This window comes from Nomascus leucogenys, chromosome 10, assembly GCF_006542625.1.
Source record: "Nomascus leucogenys isolate Asia chromosome 10, Asia_NLE_v1, whole genome shotgun sequence".
Lineage (NCBI taxonomy): Eukaryota > Metazoa > Chordata > Mammalia > Primates > Hylobatidae > Nomascus > Nomascus leucogenys.
Window position 1 is genome coordinate 33,682,666 of NC_044390.1, and position 25,783 is coordinate 33,708,448.

The 25,783-nt window shown below is 39.3% G+C and overlaps 1 protein-coding gene across 3 annotated transcripts in view; it reads right to left on the reverse strand.

Moving 5' to 3' along the window:
• Positions 1 to 9,024: 9,024 nt before the first annotated feature.
• The window catches only part of LGR5 (leucine rich repeat containing G protein-coupled receptor 5), a 151,158-nt gene continuing 134,399 nt past the window's right edge, over positions 9,025 to 25,783 (reverse strand). For all 3 annotated transcript variants that reach the window (XM_003259544.3, XM_003259545.3, XM_003259546.3), the window contains 7 exons: positions 23,753 to 23,818; positions 22,401 to 22,472; positions 17,394 to 17,465; positions 16,457 to 16,582; positions 14,974 to 15,119; positions 12,861 to 12,944; positions 9,025 to 11,691 (listed from right to left, as the gene is read on the reverse strand). In XM_003259544.3, the coding sequence (XP_003259592.2) occupies positions 10,604 to 11,691; positions 12,861 to 12,944; positions 14,974 to 15,119; positions 16,457 to 16,582; positions 17,394 to 17,465; positions 22,401 to 22,472; positions 23,753 to 23,818 (1,654 nt within the window). In that variant the 3' untranslated portion in view covers positions 9,025 to 10,603. The remainder of the gene's footprint in view (positions 11,692 to 12,860; positions 12,945 to 14,973; positions 15,120 to 16,456; positions 16,583 to 17,393; positions 17,466 to 22,400; positions 22,473 to 23,752; positions 23,819 to 25,783) is intronic.

Sequence of the window (25,783 nt, forward strand, 5' to 3'; positions counted from 1 at the left end):
TAAAGCACCCAACATACCACCTGACATGGAGCAAGTCCTTATAATAACTATTATGACAGCCTGGCTTTTCCAGACAAGCATCCAATTAAAATATACTTAATAATGAAATAATAGTTATTAGCAGTAAAAAGGTATTCCTCATTCTTTTTGTTTGTTTGTTTTTGAAACAGAGTCTTGCTCTGTCACCAGGCTGGAGTGCAATGGTGTGATCACGGCTTACTGCACCCTCAACTTCTTGGGCTCAAGTGATCCTCCTACCTCAGCCTCCTGAGTAGCTAGGACTATAGGCATGTACCACCATGCCCAGCTAATTTTTACAAATTTTTGGTAGAGATATGGGTCTCATGTAGCCCAGGCTGGTCTTGATCTCCTGGGCTCAAGCAATCCTCCTGCCTTAGCCTCCCAAAGTGCTGGGATTATAGCATGAGCCACCACGCCCAGTTTATATGCCTCATTCTTGATACTTCCTTCTCTGTAGAGGGAGCTCCATTAATGTCACTATCCCCGCCTTTTGGTATATTCATTCACTGTCTTCTCCTAGGGGAGCAGGAATAATAGATTTTATTGGAGCATTTGGGAAAGGAATCTGGCCTGCTTGGGTAAGCCCCTTCCTCTTTTTTTAAAATTTGGAACAAGGCTGTCCACTTGGATCGTAAGTTCTGCAGCTCCAGGATTATAGGGCGTCTTGCCTCCCTGTGGGGAGGCTGTGGCCATCCAATGCTGCCTGTGACTGGGAAAAGAATATGACTAGCTCTGGAGAGCTCATTGCTGAGATATTTAAGGTACATTCTAAATATTAAGTTTATGATTAAGAAATGCGGCAGATTGATACATATCTGCCTTATTATTTTTTCTTGTTTCTCAGTGTTTAGAACTCAGGCCAAGGGAAAGGATGCTATTTGTCAGAACCTTTCAAATCCAGTACAAGGTGTGAATTTTCAGCTGTGTGGTATTTTTGTTTTGATAGATTATTGAGGTTTATAGAGGCTGTGTCCACAGATGAGTGTATGTTTTCATATAGAGTACCTTGGTCTTAAGCAAGTCTAAGATATTCGAAAGCTGAGAAAAAACAGGGTCTTTTGGGAACATGACATTACAGAGCCTTCTAGAGACCAAATCTCCTGCTCCTCCTGATCCCAGAAAGATATCTCCAGAAGCTGGGAAACAGCTCCGTGAAGGTGGAATAAAACTGCCCTGTCTGCAGTTGAGATCCTCCTCTGAGAGGACAGCCACACTTCTGTGGCTTACAGGGTAAGCCCACAGGGTAAGCCTCATAGATTACACTGAAAGAACAAAATGTAATGATGTCTAGGGGAGAAATCACACTCACTCCCTGATGTTTCCTTCCATAGGAGGGAGCTCTATTAGAGTAACACCTCTGGCAGCATGCCAGCCTCTTACTGATTTTTCCATAGGGAGGATAAGTGACATATCTTATTAGAATTTAGAAATCTATTTTTTCTTCCTTCTGTTACTGTCCCCAACAAGGTTACATTTGGCTCTGTTCTCCCGTGCTGTTATTTTATAGAAGCACACTTCTGTGTGGGGAGGTCTGTGGTGTCTGACGTTCTCTGTGTCTCAGTGGACAAATCTGCCGAATTCTCACCTTAAGTATTAGGAAACCTACTTGCCGGTGGATAAAAACCCTGCCATCTTCAATCAGCTTTATCGGTAATGAAGGTGTTTTACCTCTGTTGCTTTTCTGTTTGTCCCATTTTTAATAGGTTCGGGGCAAAGGCATAGAAAAGAGATTCTATTTATTGTGCCAATCCAGACTCTAGACAACGGCTACACCTTTATGAGCATGTATGATATACTAAACACTTTGATATTAATAATTCCTCAGTAAGGAGTAAATAAGCTGTGAGGAAATAAGCCATTATTATTATTATTATTATTCCCATTTTATAAACAAAGAAATGGCCACTTAGAGGAATTAAGTAACATGCCTAAGGTTACCCAGGTGGTAAATTGTGGTGCTGGCACTGAAGCCTAGGGGTGTCTGATCCCGGAAACCTTGCAGTTATTTCTACCACTCTCTTTGTCCAAATTTCTTACTTGAAGACAGAAAGGAAGTTTTTAAAAATAGGGTTTTAGGTTGTGAACCCCAAAAATCTGAGACAGGTCTCAGTTAATTTAGAAAGTTTATTTTGCCAAGGTTGAGGACACGTGCCCATGGCATAGCCTCAGGAGGTCCTGATGACATGTGCCCAGGGTGGTCAGGGCACATTTTGGTTTTATGGATTTTAGGGAGATATGAGACATCAATCAACATATGTAAGATGTACATTGGTTCTGTCCAGAAAGGTGGGACAACTCAAGCAGGGAGGGGGCTTCCAGGTCACAGGTAAGTGAGAGACAAATGGTTGCATTCTTTCAAGTTTCTGATTATCCTTTCCAGAGGAGGCAATCAGATATGCATTTCTCTTAGTGAGCAGAGGGATGACTTTGAGTAGAATGGGAGGCGGGTTTGCTCTAAGCAGTTCCCAGCTTGACTGTTCCCTTTAGCTTAGTGATTTTGGGGTACCAAGATTTCCAAGATTTATTTGTTTATTTATGTATTTATTATTTACTTATTTTCTTTTCACAAGGTAAAAAAATTCCATCTGTATGTACTGTATGCATTGTATGTAAATGCTTACTTTGTTTTGGTTGTTGTATAAACATATCTCATGTAATAAACAGAGTAAGTGACCATAGCAAATGAGGGATAGAATGATGATTCATGGAAGGGTTAGTGGGTTCCTGCTGTATTTTCCCTGTGGCAATGGAAACTGTACCTGTGCTGGGGAAGAGAGGCTAAAAAGATTTTACCCAGACAGTTAGGAAAGAAAATACAGCTATACTTACAAACGTTTTGGACAGTCGGGGCTGGGCATTTTAGTTGGAGAGTGGTTTTTTGTGAGGGACAATAACAACTATAGAAAGTTCTTCAAACTAGTTCAAGTATAAAAGGGGTTTATTGAAATAATACAACAGGCACATTCCCAGACACCTAAAAATAGGACCAAAAAACATGACCAAGCCACCCAGGGAAGAGAACTGTCTAGAAACTTTATCATTCATGGAGCTGCTTGGCATCTTCTACTCCCTTTTGCTTGCTACCCCAGTCTTTTGTTTTTCTCGCTATAGTGGCCATTTCTGCTTCTCAAAACTTATATTTACACATAATTTTGGCTTCTCATGGTGTCATTGCCAGCAAAAATTCTGTTTGATCTTTCAGTTCAAGCACCTTCCCCTCATGATCTGACTGAGTTAGTGTCTCTCAGTGTCCCTAATTTTAAATTCTTGGAAAAAAGAATCTGATTGCTCTGGCTTAGGTCAATTCCACAGAGGATGTGTTGGGGTTGTGGGTGGAAAACAACTGCAAATATGGGGTCATGGGCTGGATTAGTGCCCCCAATCTGCCTCCCTTAGTAAGGAAAATCAAAATTAGTCTGTCCTGGTCCCTTGGGTTGCTATAACAGAATGGCATCAACTGGATGGCTTATAAACAACAGAAATTTATTTCTCACAGTTTTGGAGGTTTGGAAGTCCAAGATCCAGGAGCCAGCAGATTTAGTGTCCAGTGAAGGCTTACTTCTTCATTCATAGACACCATCTTTTAAATGTGTGCTCACATGGTAGAAGGGCTGAGGGTGATCTCTGGGGTCCCTTTTTATAAGGGAACTAATCCCATTCTTGAGGTTTCTGTCCTTACAACCTAATCACCCCCCAAAAGCCCCATCTTTAAATACCATTGCCCTGGGGATTAGGCTTCAACATATGAATTTGGGGTGGGGGACATAAAACATTCTGTCTGTAGTGAGTCATATGTACAGAACAGTCCAATAAAGAGCCTGCTGCCCCTAGAAGCTTCCAAAAGATCCTTGCCCATGGTCTCCTGGAGAAAAAAGTGAAAGTTTAGCTAATCAGGGTTTTACCATGTGACCCTGACCTCCTGCAATCACCTACCTATAGTCTGAGCAGTGACTTCTACTGAACCTCCAGCTGGCCCAGCCCCAAGGGCTCTGTCCCACAGGGACAAACAGTGAGCAACCAAATTCTTTCCCTTTTAGAGAAGCAGAAGATTCAAATTGAGGCAAGGCAATCAGTAGTAAGTGCATGCCCTCAGGGAAAACCTTGTAGGGGAAGTGTTGGGGAAATAGGCTGAAGTAACAAATAAGCACCAGCAAATAAAGTTATGCCATAGAGAAAAGTTACAGAATTTAGACGTTTGGGCTGGGTGGAGTGGCTCACACCTGTAATCTCAGCACTTTGGGAGGCCAAGGCCAGAGGAGTGCTTGAGCCTAGGAGTTTGAGCCCAGGAGCTCGAGACCAGCATGGGCACTGGGCAACATGGCAAAACTCTATCCCTACAAAAGAAAAGAATACAGAATAGAGATGATCAGTTGGAAGCAACAGAAGTGTTTGAAACAAAGACAAAGAAAAACTGGGTCACCCTACTGGTGAGAAATCCATAAGGTGAAGGGGACAATAAGAACACTCTATCCCAGGGCTGGGTTAAAGCCTTCCACTTCTTATTTATTTATTTATTTATTTTGAGACAGGGTCTTACTCCCTCACCCAGGATAGAGTGCAGTGGTGTGATCTCGGCTCACTGCAACTGTCAAAGGTGTTTGAACCAGAGCAACTCCGTCTCGAATAGGAGCTGGGTAAAATGAGGCTGAAGCCTACTGGGCTGCATTCCCAGATGGTTAAGGCATTCTAAGTCACAGACGAGATGGGAGGTTGGCACAAAATAGAGGTCATAAAGACCTTGCTGATAAAACAGCTTGCAGTAAAGAAGCCGGCTAAAACCCACCAAGACCAAGATGGCAACAAGAGTGACCACTGGTCGTCCTCACTGCCTGGCCAGATTCCTGTTTTTCTTATTTCCACATGTGTCCTCCCAATAACTCTCTACTCTCCATCATGACTTATGATCAAAAGAGGCTAACTAACCACAGTCATTGAATATTTCACCTCAGTAATCTAATATTTACAGCCTTGGATCAAAAATGACATGAAGGAAGAAGGAAGGCAGGCAGCAAATAGAGTGACAGGTAGACATCTGAGGACTGTCAGCAGCTAAAGAGACAATCTGATGTGTGATGTCTTAACTTTGCCATCTATTGCTCTTTGGTGATGGTGTTTCTGTGATTTGGGACTGTGGCTCTGGCTTACTTGACTTTTATCTGTACTTCTCACTACTTGGGGAGAGACAGCAGTAGAAAGAACAGACATCAAACCTGCTAGAACCTTAAAGAGTTGATATTATTTCATCAGTAGTTTGAGGGCAAAGATCAGACTCAGTCAGGAGCCGAAAAAACGAAGGGACTTTTCTAGTATTCCACAGCAGGTCTGTAACAAGTGGGCTTAAATCTCACGTCTTTATCCTTCACCATGCTGAATGGACTGAGGAATGTCCACCCACTTGTGACACAGAACTATACCCTTTGGTTTCAGGATGTTGATATAAGGTCTCACTGCCTTCCTCAGCAATCTTCTGAATCTGGCATTCCTTCTGAGAAGACTAACAAGCATTCATCCAAAACGTTGGTCATTGGAAAGTTAGCTGTAATTTGATCTAACTTCTCACTCAATGTGATAGTTTTTTTTGGTATACAAGAGACCTGATGGAATCTTTCTTAGGTACGCCAAATCTGTCTCTCTGAATCATTCACCAGTTGGTTCTTGTTCTCTTAAAGAGTAAGTTAGCTTACTCTATGACTGTTTCTCAGTGCTATTAAGTGAAACTTGGGTTTTAGTCCTAGTTCCTCATCTGTGACCTTCGCAAGTCACTTATCGTTCTGACTCTATATTTTCATTGGCAAAATGACAAGGCCTGCTTTGCTCATTCCATAAGGCTGTCAAAAGTGGGGAAAAGACAGGATCCATTTATTAAATAAGTACTATTCAATGCTTTTCAGGTAGTGTGATGGTAACTTTATATACACTGAGTTATTAGTATTTCCAATCCTATGAGGCTGGTGGTGTGATGCCCAATTTTTTGAGGAGAAATTTGAGGCTGAAAAAAAAATTAAATACCTTGTCCAAGGATTACACAGATAGTAACAGAAGTAGGATTTGAACCCAGGTCTGTCTGGCAGTTGAGCTTAATCATTTTACTATTTGGCCTACTATAGGCTGGTACTTAAGAAAGCATTTAGTAAATTTCAATTATTCAAAGATTTTAAATATTTTCCTTTAGCCTGCTTTTCTCCAGGTGACACATTCTCCATTTTTTAGACTATTATTTGATAGGATATCATTTCCCTATTCCACTCACTGTTTCATTCACTGTTCTCATGGAGTAGCATGTTTTCAACATTCCCATAAAGTACTGTCTAGAGTGGAAAGTCATGTCCACAATGAGTATGAACCTGTATTCCATAATGCTTCTGCAGCCTATCACATGCATTTTCTGCCCATTTCTGAAGTTTTATCATCCTACCCAATAGACTTCAGGAACTTGTGTGTGAGATGAACGAGTCAGTGTAGAATCTGAGTTCAACATCTTTAGAAATGTTCATAAGGAGGACATTGAAATGGGGATATGGCTACACAGCCCCTCCCCACTTCACTTGCAAGGAAAAGTGACCATAACCTAATTGTAGTTAAGGGTCTCTGTGGCCTGAGAGAGAAAATCGTTAGTGTTTAGTGGCCCATAAGAAGATAGTCTCTTTTATCTGCATAGTGGAACTGTAAAATCAAATCTCCAGTACTGAAGAGCATGAATGGAATCCCATCTATTTATCTAGGACTTCTTTCTCATCAGATGGGCCTCTGAACTAAATGTGATAAGATTAACAAAAGAAGCAGGACTGTTATTTTTTCATATGTTAGAGTTTTTCTGGTTCTAAATGAAGAAGGTGTTGCTAATTTTATTTCCTTTTACTAATTTATTTTTATATTTTGAGCCAAAACTAAATGAGTAGATGTTTTTTATTTCATATGAGAATGATTTTCTCTTCTGTAACAGTTGAAAAAAAATGATGTGCAGTAACAGCCAACTAATATATTTTTCTATTAAAATGTCCTTCAAAATAGTTTGTTACAGGTGACATATGAAGAGAGGGACTAGCAATGATGAGTTTTTTGATGTAACTGGTTAAATTCAAAAGCAAAGGTAGCTCCATTGTGAGCATAAGGTCTTAGCTTAAAAGGTGGCTTTCCAGAGAGGCCTTTCCGGAGCTCCATTTCTAAAGCACCACACTAATTATTCCCAATAGACTATTTAGAATAGCTTCATTTCCTTCGTTTATGTTTCTATTGGATATTCCATATTTATATTTGTTTATTGTCTATCTCCCCTCCGCTGGAATGTGAATTCCAGACCTTGTTTTGTTATCCCCAGTGCATAGAATACTGCACATAGTGGTGCAGAATATTTGTTGAATAAATGAATCTGTTTTTGGAAACAAAATTGTTACTCCCTTACTTTAAGCTAGTTCACAGTTTATGGTTTTTACAAATTTGTTCCATGGTTTGTTCTTTACTGTTGTTCAATCTGTCTGAACAGTACATCTTTTTCCTTCTCACGGTAGATTTATTTATTTGTGGATGTAATTCAAGTTCTTTCTGATTATGCTATATTAGAGCGGAGAACATTTATCAGATGGCAGTGTTTTGTGTAAGGTGGATTATAACTAGTGTTTTGTCAGTAAAATAATAAAGCCTGTGGGTTTATCTAAAGAAATAAGTTGGAGTGAATTTAAGTGTATTTTTTTTTTTTTTTAATTACATTACTGACTTGTGTTTTCTTGAGCAGGAGACAAAGGGGCTGCCAGGACTTGTTCCTGACTTTGGGCAAGTATATTGAAAAGAAAGAATGAGATGCATTGCTCTAGAGGCAATTTTTGTATCTGCTGCCTGGGTTAAGAGGTGTGAGAGTAAGAGGAGTGAACTCTTGTTTCAGCTGAAGATAAGCCAAGCCAAGCCAAGCATGGACAGCACAAGAGAGGATCCCATTTGATGCCTGTTAATTAGGTTTGGACATGTGGTTAAGTCTGATGGGTAGGTGGAAAACTCAGTGCCAGGTGCCCTGTGGGTGCTCTGTAAACATGTTAATTTCAGCAATAATGCTGTGCCTCCTACCAGTACTTGATGGTTTCATTTTGCAATCCATGCAAGGAGAGCAGGAATCACCACTGGAGCTGGTAGGGTCTGGCACAGGTGTCTAGAAAAATAATTTCATTTCTCATGTTTTTGGGGATGGGGACTGAAGGGGAACAGTGTGTTTCTTTGTGCCCTGGGAATTGCATGTCCTCATGTTTTGGCCTTGACATAATCATCAAATGAATTATTTAACAAGTACATGAGTTTTTTTTTTTTTTTTTTTTTTTTTTTTTTTTTTTTGAGGCGGAGTCTTTCTCTGTCCCCCAGGCTGGAGTGCAGTGGCGCAATCTCGGCTCACTGCAAGCTCCGCCTCCCTGGTTCACGCCATTCTCCTGCCTCAGCCTCCCGAGTAGCTGGGACTACAGGCGCCTGCCAACACGCCCGGCTAATTTTTTGTATTTTTAATAGAGACGGGGTTTCACCGTGTTAGCCGGGATGGTCTCGATCTCCTGACCTCGTGATCCGCCCGCCTCGGCCTCCCAAAGTGCTGGGATTACAGGCTTGAGCCACCGCGCCCGGCCAACAAGTACATGAGTTTTTAAACTCGTGTTTAAACTCATGTCCATGTTAAATAATTTAAGGTTGATTTGTTATTCATATATTTCTTTCTAATTGCGGGTTTTTTCTTACATTGCAAAAGAAGTTTGAGACCAATAAAAGTTCTAGCTTATAAAATCCAAACTATCATAAGCTTCACAAAAGTCAGGACAAAATGGCTTATCAATCATAAACAATTCAGGAGTTGGTAATGATATTTTGATTTGTTTTGTGAAAGATTGCTTTTTTTAAGATAAGTCCAATATATTTAGAGTATTAGGTACAAATATTAATACTTAAATAGCAAAGGTACTTATACTCCAAAACTTAAAAACATTTAGGAGACTATATATCTGCCTGTGGGCTCAGTAAATAGACTTGAAAATATTTTGTTTTATAGTCACACATTTTATTACAAATTTATTTTTTACCCAATAGAAAAGCAAATTTGGAATCTATTTACAAGTACTATATATTTACATATATACAGTTAATGAATTTAAAGAAAATGGGCAGAGAAACACAATATAAATCAAAGAATATGCCACTGTACAAGGTTTATTATCATTATCATGGTCCTTAATGTTACTGAACTTTTACTATATTAATAAATACAGTTCTATATTTACACATCTTATAAAACATCTCATAAATGTATTTTTTCAAATCCAGGTTAAAACATCTGATCAAAATAAACATGCTTATATAAAAATAAATCTACCTAACAGCCATTTGGTTTGGATGTATTGAAGCTAATATAGGATAAAAGAAGGTAAGAATTAATACTTTGACTTTTCTTATTTAATAACTTGCTTCTTAAAATACCTAACACAGTATTAATATGGAATAAGCAGAGAAGTAATGTTCCTAACATCAAGTGGGTTATCCAGAGAGAACACAGCTAAAACCAAGCTAAATAAACAGGGTAATATGTTACTGAGTCTCTTGAGTCCAAAGTGGTGTCAGATATTGGGTTTGCCAGAGCTACTAGAGATACATGTGTGAGAAGCTGTATCAGTGGACTTAATTTATGTCATGTGCACATTTGATCATTAAGATGCACATCAATTTGAATCAACTGATAAAACCTCTTGCGAAAATTGTTTACTAACCCAGAAAAAAAAAAAATCCCAGATTGCTTACTGTCTTTTCCAGGTATGTTCATTGCTGGCAGTGGAATTCCTTTCTGAGCTTTGGGCACCAAGGAGTGAAAAACAAATAAGATAAGACATACGTCACCTGTGCATGATTGCCTTAGTAACAATTTAAGAATTTCAATCAATTTTCCTTTCCAAATACTTGTAAGCAGTTTTATCCCATGAGGGTGGAACCATCTAGTGCTGATATATAAAACCTGGTGTCTCTAAAAATGATCTCAATATGAGTAAGTTAACAATACCTTACATTATCCATCCAAGGCATTGGTCCCTTGGAAGGATCCTTTCTGAGGAAAGGCAAAGGAGGACTCAAACATCTTCACGTGGTCATTAGAATGAAATCCTATGGATCACAGCCTCTACCTAGCAATGTAGGTCGTTGAAAACCCTTATTTTCCTAATTCCCCCAACAACCTCTTGAGTTTGTGGGTTTAAATAAACCCATTTGGAAAGCAAGTGGGTTCTCCCTCCTCCCAAAATGATTACATTGGTGAGTTTAAAGAGAATGCAATTCAAATCATGGAGAATCTTTTCTAAAGAAAATTTCAATCTGCTTTTTTGATCTGGGCTCACTTAAATAGTGTGATCAATCTATCCCTTAGCTGAACAAATTATACAAGCAGCATTTGGACTTACATTCACTCTCAAGTATCAATAGGTTTTCAGCCTTTTGTCACTAACTGAGAGATTCTTTTTTGGTTTTTAAACCGAGTTTCACCTCAGCTCTTCTTATTAGTTACTGCTATGATATACTCAATCTCACATTTTCAGGTTCTCAACCTTTGAAAACATTTTCCTTCACATATTAATTAGAGACATGGGACAAATGCCACAGAGGAAAGATGGCAGTTCTCAGTCACTGGATAAGCTGGTGATGGCACGGAACTGGGAGGCAGGTCATAAGCGATGCTGGAGCTGGTAAAGGTTACCAAGGCTTGAGTTGAGTCACAGGACTGTTTTTCGACATCATCAGAGTTAATTGACATCAAGCTTGGGTGTTTTGATCTTGTCCAGAAGTAGGTTTGCTTTCCCAGGCTCACCAGATCCTCCTTAAAGTGAGGATTGAACAGGATGTAGAGAAGAGGATTGAGACATGCAGGAAGTGGGACTACCACCAGAAGGATAAACTTAATTACTTCAGGACTGATAAATGTGAGGTTTAGTAAAGAGGAGAAGGACAAGAAAGCCACGGGGCAGTACAGGATGCAGTTGGTGAAGAGCAACAGGGCAATGTGTTTCACCATAGAGCAGTCCCAAATATTCTCCAGGTCTCCCTTGTCCAAATTGCAATAGAGCTTGGTGTAGGCAATGGTCATCATGAGGAAGCAAAGGGAATTGAGCAAGATGAGAGCAACCATGTAGCCTGTGGTGCTGGGCTCCCCAAAAGGCAAAGGCAGGCAGAGAGGGGAGGCGCCATACTCGCTGCCACCCAGCAGGGGAACTGCGGCCATGGTCAAGGCCAGCAGGGCGCAGAGCAAAATGATTACTTTCAGGCTAGAAAAGGGAGCTTTCGTTTCAAATTTTGCAGAACATTTCACAGAGAACCCACGCTCCAGGGCTGCCAGAGTAAGCAGGAAAACAGATGATTCCGAAGCAAAAATGGACAAAAAACCAATGACTTGGCAACCGACCCCATTCTCCCACCAGGCACCGTGTCGTGCAAAGCTGCCAAAAGTGAATGCATCCACGCCAGCCAGCACAGCACTGGAGACTCCCGTGAGCATGTTCACCGCTGCGATGACCCCAATTAACAGTTTAATGGCGGAAATGTACAGAGGGGATCTGAAAACTGTTGAAGTCACCAAAGCATTACAAGTAAGTGCCAGAACTGCTATGGTCCACACTCCAATTCTGATCAGCCAGCCATCAAGCAGGTGTTCACAGGGTTTGAAGGGGCCTAGAAGTGGAAGGAAGGCAAAGATGGAGTATCAAATTAGGGTTTACAACTTTTGCTGAATTACCCTTTTTTCTCTTTATTTAGGATGCCAAGAGATAGTGGTCAAAAACAGCCTAATAACACACAGTGCCCATGTGCATGCTCCACTATCTCAAGCCACTGTCACCCTGGATCTTCTGCAGCACTTGCTGGGTGAGTACACCAGGTGCTCCTGGTCCAGGGTATTGATGGAGAAAGGAGAATGGAGAATTTTGATCACTTGATTGAAGTCCCTAAGATACAGCTGTGTTGGAGCCAGGTAAAAAGCCAGCTCTCCTGGACTTTTCATTATATAGTTTTTCAGAATATTTGCATAAATTTCCATAGGCAGACAAGGAGAATCCTAGGGAAATACTCGATAATATTATGAACGTGCATTTCACGAAAATCTCATCTTAGTTTTAGATTAAAATTTGAGGTTAGGGAGCAAGGAAAAATCTATTCGTTAAAAATAAAATATCAACTCTTCCTAGTGTCTTTTTTCAACTGGCTCATCCTGTTTTTTGGAATGAGACAAACTATTAAGTGAATTCAACTTCACTTTCCTCCCCTCCCTTCCCATCTCTTCCCCTCCCCTTCCTCTTTCCTTCCCTTCCCTTCTCTTTCCTTCCCTCCCCTCCCCTCCCCTCCCTTCCCCTTCTCCTTCCTTCTTTCCTTCCTTCCTTCCTTCCTTCCTTCCTTCCTTCCTTCCTTCCTTCCTTCCTTCCTTCCTTCTTTCCTTCCTTCCTCTTATCTGTACAAACTATTATTTGCTTTTACCAAATAGTTATTTATAAGAAAAACCTAAGTCACTTTCAAAATTCAGTGATTACACAGAACAAGATTATAGCATACTATTTCAGGGTAAATTGCTAATATCATTTTAAAAATTACATATGCCTCTAACAACATACTTGATTCTTTAGTTTACATTAAGTTAAATCAAAAGTCCTCCCACCTCAATCCTATTGGCAAGTGAAAAACAACTCTAGGGAATGAACATTTGTATTTGACAAGACACTATGGGGAAGGTTACTGATGAGCTGCAAAGTTGGCACAGATTTGGCTTTTAAAGTATAGCTCACTGTTTTTCATGGACTCAGAATCAGTGGTAGATACTGCTGTTGAGGAAGTTTTGATGCCTTTCTCACCTGGGGAAGGTGAACACTGCACTGAATGAAGGGCTTTCAGGTCTTCCTCAAAGTCAAGCAGGAAATCTTCAAGGTCACGTTCATCTGCAAGCAAGAGAAGTCCTGGAATGATTAATTCTGCCTCTCTTTTCAAGGGACCAAATCCCAGAGTGAAGAGTCCTGGGTTATTCTGGAGACATGAACTGTCACAGATTCCTTGTGCTCTTGCAAGTTATTATAAAGTTGCCTTTGGATGTTTGACTCAAGCTGCTATGACATACTATTCTAGTACAACTGGGGGTGAGGGAGAGTGACCCAAGACGCCGGGTGTAACATCTAAACTCTCATTCTGCTCTTGTTCCCTGCAGCTCATGATGTCCCCACATTGCAGAGCTAAATTAGAGGAGGCTATGGGCCTCTTCATTCAGAGTAGGAACCGCTTTATCCAAATTTCTAACACTATAACAGCTATAGTGCAAATGTTCTAGGCTGTGTTCTCTGAACACCAGAGAGAGAATCAGATACAGGAAGTTTCAGTCTTCCCTGGGGAGTTCTGCATAACAGAGGACAAATCAAATAACTACTTGGTGCTTGGTTTAGCTATCCATGAAATAGGAGTTTTGTGATCTAACATATTTCCCCAAAGATACAGATTTAATTGGTCTCATGTGGGAATTGGGGACCAATATTCTTTAAAAGTTGCTATGTGAGTGTAATATGTGGTCCAGGGTTGAGAACCACTGCCCTTGAAAATAAACTCCATGAATGACCATCTCTCTGTGTTGTTCATTGTGTACTTTCAAGGCCTAGAACAGTGCCTGGCACAAAGTAGGCTCTCTAATAAATTTTTGCTTGTGTTTTTATTTTTTGAGTGAACAATTTTTGAGAGAAATTAGAGTGGGTGAGGCAGGAAGAGCAAAAACTGAAGCAAGAACAAGAAGAAGACACATGCTGTGGCCTAAAACAAAAAAGGCAAGGACCAAGATATCAGTTCCTTAAACAGATACACAGGCGGGAAAAACTGGTAAGGTTATCTGCAGACAGACTGAATCATACTTGCTTTGGAATCAACAAACCATTAAGGCCCAAAGCATGAGAAGCCATCCTTCTGTTTAGTCTGTTTAGACTTTGTGCAAACTCGCAGGGTTGGCAGGGAAGGCAGGGGGTGGTGCCCAAAGCACCTCCTCATTACCACAGGTGTGGTTTGAGAGGCATTGTTGTCTGTTTAGGTAACGTCTTAATTCAAGGAAAGCCAAGCTTTACAGACATTATCTCATTTCACCTTCTGGACAGATACCCCGGGGTGGGGTAGGTGAGGAGAATGATTTAGAATTAGTTGGACAAAAAGTAGGATTCTTTAGCCCTTCTGCTGAAATATGAAGGAATCTAAAATGTTTATATCTTTCACTTCTTCCAGGCCATAAGAATGAAAATGGATTTTGTCTTCTGGAGAAAAAGTTTCTGAAGTATGTATGAAAAAGGTATCCTCAGAAATAGGACCCTTTAAAAAGCTGATGGAAACACCATGTCAGTAATCACCCCTGAGGACAGTATATGCTAAGGGGGAATCTAATTATAAATATAAATATAAGAATTCACCTACAGAACAGAGGAAATTTAAGGATGAATCCTAAGCAAGTTTTCTCTTTCTTAAGTAGTCTCTAAAAAGTGGGATTTATTCACAATTTGCTGAGGTACAAGGACTTGTCTGAAGTTCAGATAATCTGTCTGATAATTTTTTTTTCCTTTTTTTTGAGACAGTCTTGCTCTGTTGCCCAGGCTGGAGTGCAGTGGCGCGATCTCAGCTCAGCTTGCTTTGGAATCAACCTGCCTCCTGGGTTGAAGCGATTCTCATGCCTCAGCCTCCCAAGTACCTGGGATTACTGGCATGTGCCACCATGCCTGGCTAATTTTTTGTATTTTTAGTAGAGATAGGGTTTCACCATGTTGGCCAGGCTGGTCTCAAACTCCTGACCTCAAGTGATCCATCTGCCTTGGCCTCCCAAACTGTTGGGATTACAGGTGTGTGCCACCACACATGGCCTGTTTGATGACTTTTCATCGAACATAATTCATTTCCATGTGTTCCATTGAACACGACACAATTTCATTACCATGGCATAGCAAGTCCTACCTTGAACCTGAAACATTCCAGCATCTTTCTTATGAAAGTCGTCCATACTGCTGTTGTCACCTTTATTCCATTGATTAGAAATCTTATAGGCATTCTCACACACTCCAAATGCACAGCACTGGTAAGCATAAGGCATTTCTATAACCCTTTAAATGAATAAAACCCAAACAAAAAACACTTAAAGAAATGGATAAATATAGTGTTCATGTTCTTTCACCCAATTATTCTACCTTTGGATTTTAGCCTAAATAAATAATCCAAAGTATAAGTTATGGGCATAAAGGTGTTCATTACAGTGCTATTTATAAAAACAATGAAGTTATTAAAAATGATCACTATGAAATGTTAATTGCTGAAGCTGAGTGATGCAACTTCCATTACTCAAATGATGGAAAATTTCCAAAATAAAAAGGTTAAAAAAATGGCTGCTAAGAAAAACTGTAGCAACATGAAAAAGTGCTTATGGCAGAATAAGTGACTAAACTATGACATATATTTCTGTGCACATTTTGAGTCTAACAATTAAAAATGCACTGGAAACAAAGCTTGGAAAGAAGTAACTTAAACACGTTGTTTAGAGTGGCATTTTTAAGATTTTTGTTCTTGGATGCTTAAGAGAGACTGGGAAGGGTAGACTTGTGGGGAGGTGGGGATGGTTAATGGGTATAAAAAATAGAAAGAATAAATAACAACGACTATTCAATAGCACAACAGGGTGAATGTAGTCAATAATAATTTAATTGGGCATTTTAAAATAAAGAGTGTAATTGGATTGTTTGTAACTCAAAGGATAAATGCTTGAGGGGATGAATACCCCGTTTTCCATGATGTGCTTATTACATATTGCATGCTTGTATCAAAACATTTCATGTACCCCATAAATATAAACACCAACTATGTAACCATAAAAAATAAAAATGTTAAAAATTAAAAAAAAGATTTTTGTTCTCTCTTATACTTTCCCAACTCTCTTTTGGGTTTTATTATTTTCATAATTTTAAAAGTATGTAAAAACTACCGTGGGTTAAAAAATACATAATCTTTCAAGATACTTCTTTGTCAATAATAAGCATAACAGATTTTAAGCAACATTACTTCCTCAAACAAATATTAATTTAGTACATTTTATTAGATACATACAAGCTAAATTAAAAATTGTAAACAAGAGTAGAATAATGTTATAATGGTATTTAATTACATGCCCTAGTTTATATATATCCCATGGATCAATTGTTTTCAAACTCCTCCTATGAACTCTATGATTCTGGGAGGCATCTTTGAGAAGGAAAGGAAATACGATCAGGAGGACACATTTTCCCACTTCAGGGCTTGTCCTAACAATGCTCCAGGGTTAGGAGACTTGAGGGCATGAAATGCAATTCAGAAGTGTCTCACGACCTCATAAATTTAGAACACCACTATAATACATCTGTTATTTCACATGACCACAAATGTATCTTATTAGTTTTAATGACAAACTCACTTGAGTTCTGGAAAGTTTTCAGATGATATCAAGCTCTGTAAGGCATGATTTCCTGTTAATTTTAAGTGAGTTAAACCATGTAACCCAGTTACAGGAAAAGACGACAGGAGGTTGGACGATAGGTCCCTGCAAAACATCAAACAACAATTGGCTTTTAGTCTATGTTAGCATAAAACGTTTATGTTAAAAAAACAACAACCTAAAGATCGTTAAACTACTCAATAAAAACTTCTAAGCAGGGTCCTTCCTCTTAATGGTAAAAGTAACCATTTTGGTTTAGCTCTTGATAACTTTTCTATTCACAATCAGGATTGTAGGGGAGAAAAGGTTTTAATTGTATTCAAATTGTTCTATATGCAGCTTCATTTTGTCAGGTGGGGACATCTAAAATCAAGGGGAAGGTGCTGTATTTAATTTGATAAGTGATGCTGACTAGATTAGGAGTGAGAGGTAAAAAGTGTAGGGGGTGTATTTACTCCCCTTCCTCTTCTCCTAACTTCTGTCTAACCAATTTCTTCTTTCTTTGTTAGATAAGAGCTGGGGAGAGGAAGGAGCAAGAGATGGGAAGTTGGCGTGGGCAGAAGGGACAGGAAGATTCTCTATCAGTCAAAATGGCATAAAATAAAATGGAAGCCCTTCAGACCTGAATTGACATCTTATTCCATTCCACCTGATCACAAAGCACAGATAAAAAAACTTCAGCTGAATAATGAGAACCACATGTCATCCAGATCTTCAATTATCCACTTAAGGGCCCATGTGGCCCTGGAGGAGCAGGAGAACTCCTCCCTGGCTCTGACAAGCTCTAGGCACGGAGAACACAGAGGGCAGGTAATCTGTGCATATTCAGCTTCTTCAACAAAACCAACTTTTAAAATTAACTAGATGGTCCTCAATTGTTAAGAGACATACCATAAACAAGTTATGGAATACTCACAGCTTTATTAGGGATGGCAAAGTGGAAAATGCATTGGGGTGAATAATGGCAATTTTGTTCCAAGCCAAATTCCTATTTTAAGAAAAGGCAAATGAGAGAATTATATAGAATAAAGAACATGTGAAGTTTTATCATATGCATTTAGTCTTCTACCAAAATTAATTTAATTTCCATTCAGATCAGAAACAATTAACTTATCAAACTGCCCTTCAGATTAAGATATTAGTGGTATAAAATGACTAATGAGAGAACTTTAAATCAAGCTTGTTAAAACCAATCAAGGAAACATCGTTCAGGTGGATATTTTGGTTTTTACTCTTGCTAAAAGGTTAACTTTAACATGGTTGTAAAATTTTATTAGGGCCTTTCTAAAATAAGTGGTTGTAGCACTGTGGGAAGGGACAGAAACTTCTGAGTCTCTTCTTCTGACAAGTAAGTTTTAAATTATAAAATGTCCTTGGATATGTAATGAAACTCAAAAAAATTTGGGCACATCACTCATATATGTTAGGCCTTGAGAGAAACACAAAGATGCTTTCAAGAAAATTTCCAGGAAGGATACTGACAAGTAAATTATTAGCCAGGATATGAATAAAATAGGGGCCAACATATGTTAGAAACAAAATTCTTTGATAGTAAAGAAAAAGTACAGTTTATGGAGAAATAAAATTCACTTCCCATGGACGAGTAATGAACTGCAGATAATTAAGTAGGAATAAAACATTTTGCAAAAACTTCTGTAGATAATTTATCAGGAATAAGAACTACATTTTTAAAAAGGAAGGATGAATTTAAGATTTTTAATTTTTGTAAATGACTAACAATGGTAACTAAGATGCAGGCATTTGAGAGAACTGAAAGTAAACAAAGTCAACTTGTCTTAAGTGTAGAAAAGTTTATGATATTGGGCTCCAGGGTTACCTTAATAAATGGTATTCACAGAATATGTACATTCTCATTTGAAAGTTCCTTAGGGACCTGTTCTCCTTTCCTGGAGGAAACTGGAAGTCTTTTCCTTGATCCCAGAACAGAAGAAAATTGCATCTAACAAGGGGAGGAAACGTATGGAAGGTAGGAAAGCTACAAATGGTGGCTGGGCTTTGGGTAATTGAGTGCGAAGACTGTCTTCTGTTGAGCTGCTCAAGAAATACGTGTCACTGAGGTGAGCAAGTAATACCATCTGTCAGAGTCTTTTTGGCAGCTTTAAGTAGATCACGGTGCCCTGGGAGAGCTTCACGGAGCAGAATATCTGGAATGTAGGCCAAGTCCTGCCATGGTGCTTAGAGTGATTTGACTGGGGTTTAAGTAAATATGTGAGAATTTATATGTTCAAAGGCCTGTAATTCCTTTTCAATTCACGAGCCTGTGAGCTGGAATCCTCCCAGCAGCCCCAGAGGAGTCATTTTCTGCTTTCCTGCCCTGCTCTGTGCCTGGGGCTGATCCTGCAGGCTGCATCCCCAGAGCTCCCTAATGGCCCCAGTTGTATTCTCAGGAGAAGCCCCCAAAGGAAAGGGAGGTCACGGCCCTCATGGTCTTCTCTTCCCTGTTTTGGAATCATGTCTCTCATGGCAGCTACAGACTTCTCAAGGGCTGCAACACTTCTCCATGCTTAAGCTCTTTCTTTGTCCTGGAAACATCATTTCCTCCCTGTGACTCTAGCCCCAGATGTTATTGGTTTCTGCACACCCATCCTTTGCTTGTTCCCTGCCAACACCTATGTAAGTGTCTTTTCATTTGAACCGTCTTTTTAAAAAATTTAATTTAATTTTAAGTTCCAGGATACACGTGCAGGACATGCAGGTTTGTTACGTAGGTAAACATGCGCCTTGGTAGGTTTGCTGCACCTATCAACCCATCACCTAGGTATTAAGCCCTGCATGCATTAGCTATTTATCCTGATGCTTTCCCTCCCCCTGCCACCCTGATAGGCCCTGGTGTGTGGTATCTCACTCCCTGTGTCCATGTTTTCTCATCGTTGAGCTCCCACTTATAAGTGAGAACATGCAGTGTTTGGTTTTCTGTTCCTGTGTTAGTTTGCTGAGAATAATGGCTTCCAGCTCCACCCATGTGCTTGTAAAGGACATGATCTTATCCCTTCTTATGGCTGCATAGTATTCCATGGTGTATATATACCACATTTTCTTTATCCAGTCTATCATTGGTGGGCATTTGGGTTGATTCCATGTCTTTGCTATTGTGAATAGTGCTGCAATGAACATATGTGTGCATGTATCTTTATAATAGAATGATACACACACACACACCACACACACACACACACACATATATTTTTTGAGATGGAGTCTCACTCTGTTGCCCAGGTTGGAGGGCGGTGGTGCGATCTCAGCTCACTGCAACCCCTGCCTCCCAGCTTCAAGCGATTCTCCTGCCTCAGCCTCCCGAGTAGCTGGGATTACAGGCACCCACCACTATGCCCAGCTAATTTTTTTGTATTTTTAGTAGAGACAGGGTTTCACCATGTTGGCCACACTGATCTCGAACTCCTGACCTCAAGTGTTCTGCCCACTTCAGCCTCCCAAAGTGCTGAGATTACAGGTGTGAACCATTGCACCCAACATTGTGATTTATATTTTTGGGGGTCTATACCCAGTAATAGGATTGCTGGGTCAAATGGTATTTTTGCATTTCAACCATCTTAAATGACTTCTGTTTCTTGCTAGAATCCTCAAAGGCTATATACTTATTTTCATAATAATAATAAGGTTGCATAGTTACAATGTGCCAGGTACAGTTACGAGGTTTTTTTTTGTTTTGTTTTGTTTTGTTTTACAGGTTTTAATCTCATAACCCCCACCACAACCCTAAGAGGCAGGTATTATCATTACCTTCATTATACTCATGAGGAAAAAGAGAAACTGTGTGACAAGTCACTTGAGTAATAAATTACAGAGTAATCTCAGGAGCTGCAATTCAAATGCAGGCACACTGACTTCACAGTCCCTGATCTTGTGCTCAGAACATGTTTAAATCCTTAAGCAAATAATGAAAAAGCCACTGCACTAGACCCTGGGCTAGAAGTTTTACTGAAATTTTAATTTATGGGAACCTGAAAAAGTTCTTATTGTTTTCAAGTATGGCATAGTCTACCTGATGCCAGTGCTAAGTATTGAGTTCTATAGTAGAGAATGTGCAAAGTGCATCAGAGTGAAGTGGGCCCAAAGATAGAAGATCTTGTTCTTGTGAAATGGGCAGGGGGACAAGTCATGGGTGGGGAGGAATCCTATAGGCAATGGGAATAGGAGAAACAGTGGCTCGTGTGTCAGGGGCCTGGAGTGTGCTGAGGAGAGATGACACTGTACCAGGAGGCTGGAATCAGATTTTGAAGAGTGTTGCTGGGAAGTTTGGTCTGATCTTGAAGACAATAGGGAAATAATTAGAAAGTTTTTGAAGCAGGGAAATAACATGATTAGATATTTATTTAAGAAAGAATAAGATGAATGGGTAGAGAGATGACAGAAGGACTGGTTGGGAGGATGACAGTGATCCAAACGAATCATTAATGGGCCTGCGGTAGAGGAGTGGAGAGGATGAATTGGAATTGGCACAGTTTGGTGAGTGACTGAATGTGAGGTCACAAGGGAAGAAGGAATTCAGGGGGATTCAGACATTTATTCTTCAGAGTCTGTGTCACATTCTTTTGGTATCTTTAGAGATCAGCCTTTTTTTTTGAGACAAGAGTCTTGCTCTGTCACTCAGGCTGGATGCAATGGTGTGATCTCGGCTCACTGCAACCTCCGCCTGCTGGGTTCAAGCAATTCTCCTGCCTCAGCCTCCTGAGTAGCTGGGACTACAGGCACATGCCACTATGCCTGGCTAATTTTTTGTATTTTTAGTAGAGATGGGGCTTCACCATGTTGGCCAGGCTGGTCTCGAACTCCTGACCTCGTGATCCACCCGCCTTTTAATATAGAACTGACTTTTGGGGCAGCCAGACATCAAACCGGGTGAATAAGACAGGTAATAAAAGTATTTTCCTTTTACACTTTTTTTTTTTTTTTAAGTAAAAGCACTCCACAAGTAGATTTCAACTAAAGGTAAGAGAAGGACAACACAACAAAATTCAGAACAAGATGTTATTCCGGTAAACTTTTGGGAGGAAATTATTAAGGTTATTAAGGTAAACTTTTGGGAGAAAGTGACTCTTAAAAGTAAATTTAAAGTTTTTTGAGGAATAGTATTATTTTACCAAAGGTATAGTCTCTCAAGTACAAAAAGAACTTTAGAAGTCAGCAAAAGAGAAAGGTTTTTAACAAACATACTATAGTTTAAACATTACCTATCATCACCATTCATCAAAATCATGTTGAAATCCAGTTTCAGTATAGGAAAGTTTTAACTGTTACTTCATAAAGCAATCTGCTAGTTTTTTTAAAAAAAATTAATATATGACATTTCAATCATAAAATGGAATTAAATACAAGTATTTACAAATCTTAGTTGCCTGAGCAACAGAAGTGATTCCTAGAACAGCTGTGTTCAAACCTTAGTGTACTTGTTAAAATGCAGATTCCCAGTTCCCACTCCAGAGATTCTAACTCATGAGGCAGATAAGATTCTGGAGTCTGTGCTTTTTAGTCTCCTCCAGGTGATTATTAAGCACTTTGAGACACACGTTGAAAAACTGCTTAACCAGGAAAAAAAGCAGGCAGATAGAATTATGTGATCATCCCATTTTTTGCATGTAAAATGTTTCCTGTTGATTCCAGATTGTGGACAGAAAACACAGTAGGCTAGTCAACAGCTTAGCCTCCTTCCTCTTCATTAAAACTTCCTGCCTGCTGACTGGTAGAGAGCATAATTGCAAATTTACTACTTTTAGATTTATTCTTGGAAATTACCAGAAGCAAAATACTTGATGTTTCATAGCAAATATATGCACAAAAGTCCAACCAGAATAGTACACAATGAAAAGAAAACATTAGGGGAAGGCCCCAAAGAGAAAGAAAATGCTCTGTGCTGGGGAACGCACTGGGAGGTGATACTCACAGAGATCGGAGGCTAAGCAACTGCTGGAAAGTGTCAACTTTAATTTCGTAGATTTCATTATGTCTTAGGTCACTGAAATGACAGGGTTCCAAAGATTGATTTCAAAGTTACTGGTTTCAAAGATTACAGACTTCAGATAACTTTTATAGAGGGACTACCTGCCCTTAATCAAAGGAACACATGAAGTGTATCCATCAAGTGACTGATTTTTGTTTGTTTAAAAAAGAACATTACCATTTACACACTCAAGTATTGTCTCTTTCAAAGGAGCTAGTTTGTTTGGGAGGACATAAAACAGTATTCCAAACATGGAATCATCATTCAAAACACCAGAGGACCCTTCTCCTAGTGCTGCCTTCTGAGCCTTTCTTGGATTCTTTGAGGGTCTTCAGGAGGGTAAATTCTTTACCTTTTACAGATGGATTTGCTTTGTTTTTTTCCCTTAAGCACCCAAAGGCATTGACAGAAAAACTAAATGTGAAGGGATAAATGGTTAATATTGTTTTGATCAAAACTGAAGTGTGACTATGAAACAACAAGGCTGACCGCGCGCGGTGGCTCACACCTGTAATCCCAGCACTTTGGGAGGATGAGGTGGGCAGGTCACGAGGTCAGGAGTTCGAGAGCAGCCTGGCCAACATGGTGAAAGCTTGTCTCTACTAAAAATGCAAAAAATTAGCCGGGCATGGTGGTGGGTGCCTGTAATCCCAGCTACTCGGGAGGCTGAGGCAGGAGAATTGCTTGAACCCACGTGGTGGAGGTGGCAGTGAGCCGAGATCGCGCCATTGCACTCCAGCCTGGGCGACAGAGCAAGACTCCATCTCGAGAAAAAACAAAAACAACAGGCTGATGTTTTGTAGGGGAGGCAATGTTAACAGAGGAATTCTAAAGGTTTTCATGCATAAGTAGCATCTGCAGCACCTTAAATATGACAAATAATGGCCTTACCCTAAAGTTGACCATTGTGAAACAAACACACCAACAAACCCAAGTCCCCACATATTAAAAAATAACACCACTCATTGGATATATAAGTTTGGTTGTACTTCTAAAATAACAAAAATTTCAAAGCCCAAATGCACCCAATTCACTAGTACCCTCAGTTAGGGGGAGAAAAAAGCAGATATATAATAAATGTTTTACTAATATTATGGTACAGTGCATGAAAAAATAATATTATCTATGTTTCTCAACTTTCTAACCACACTGCACAGTCACACCTTGTGTGTGTAAGAAGGAAAAGGATCACATGTCTCCCCAGTGAACCACAGGGTAAATGAACTAGTGACCCTGAGAAATGCGAGTTTTGATTCTTGATTTTTGCTAGGTGACTTAGAGACTTCTAGACTTACATTTTCTGAAGCTTTTGGCAGACTGAAAAACTGGGTAAATCTTCTAATAGGTTGTAAGACAGATCTCTGAAAAACAGAAGGTGCAAAAAGGGAAAATCTGTTACAAATAAATCATAAAGAAACATGCTTTGCTCCCATTTTCCCTCCAAGATGTTATATCTCCCAAAGGCAGACTCTGAACATTTTCACTGCCCTGACATGGAGCAGGTAGTCACAGGCATTATTGGATTAACCAGTAGATTCAAATGTTTACTGAAATGTAACTGTTGTACTTCTTTAATTGATTTAAATAATTCACTTAATGAATTCATTTATATTTTGTTAGTACTTCTCTAAATGCTCTAGCTATTATCTTACTGCAATGAGAACAAATTAAATTAAATAATTGTGCCTCTGTCTCTAAGAGCTGCTACATCTCTACAGCTAAGATAAATCATTGTTGTTTCTTTTCTAATCAACTCTTTTAAAAAAACTAACAATTCAAAACATAGCAGGAGCTTTGAAATCAATCACTACAAGAAGGAGGTGGGGGAACGGAATCTAAGAAAATCTTCAGCCAAAATTCAACAAATTACAGAATAACAAAAACATCTGGACATATTTATAGTATAATATAACTAATCTAAAGCAAGCCATTGTAATTTGCAGAAAGCTTGAAAGAAAAGAAAGTTGGTAGATAACATAACATAGATATATAAGAACAATTTTGTTTCATGTTTTAAAAGTTATCGGCTAATCAACTAACACATTTTCATGCCTGATTCTAATTCTTAAAACCAGATCACCACTATGCAATGGGAAAAATCATACTTTTTCTAAGGGGCTTCAAATTAGTCTTATAATTGATCACTTTATCCTACATTTATTGAATAAATGGGATTTATAAAGGAATAAAGTCCATTTACTCCGCATAAATAGTACAAATGAAGCTGCTTGTAAATCCAAATTTGTAACTTGCTGAAGGTTTGAAAGATACCCCCCCAATACCTCCAAAATCTCACACCTATGCACAAATATACCTGATTATTAATATGGTATATATTTTTGAAAAGTAGTGAATATAATAAAATGGACACACATATTATCAAAGCTGATAGTTGGTTTACTCATCTCTGCAGGCTGCAAAGGGGATACTCCTTTACTGTCTACCTCTTAATAGAGGGAACATAAGACCTTCTACATAAAGGCATAGTGTTGCCTTCTACCTAATGATTTTCATGGCTAACACTGACCAAGCACTTTAAAAAAAATTATTTAATTTTTTTAAAATTCTAGGGTACATGTGCAGGATGTACAGGTTTGTTACATAGGTAAACGTGTGCCATGGTAGTCTGCTGCACCTATCAGCCCATCACCTAGGTATTAAGCCCAGGATGCATTAGCTTTTTTCCTTAATGCTTTCCCCCTCCCACCCTCCCCTGGCAAGGCCCAGTAAGTGTGGTTTTCCTCCCTGTGTCCATGTGTTCTCATTATTCAGCTCCCACTTGCAAGTGAGAACTTGCAATGTTTGGTTTCTGTTCCTGCATTAGTTTGCTGAGAATAATGACTTCCAGCTTCATCCATGTCCCTGCAAAGGACATGATCTGATTTCTTCTTATGGCTGCATAGTATTCCATGGTGTATATGTAGCACATTTTCTTTATCCAGTCTATCATCGGTAGGCATTTGGGTTGATTCCATGTCTTTGCTATTGTGAATAGTGCTTCAATGAACATACATGTGCATGTATCTTTATAATATAATGATTTCTATTCCTTTGGGTATATACCCAGTTATGGGATTGCTGGGTCAAATGGTATTTCTGGTTCTAAATATTTAAGGAATTGCCATACTGTCTTCCACAATGGTTGAACTAATTTACATTCCCACCAACAGTGTGAAAGCATTCCTATTTCTCTGCAACCTCGCCATCATTTGTTGTTGTTTTAATAATTGCCATTCTGACTGGTGTGAGATGGTATCTCACTGTGGTTTTGACTTGCATTTCTCTAATGATCAGTGATGTTGAACTATTTTTCATGTGTTTGTTGG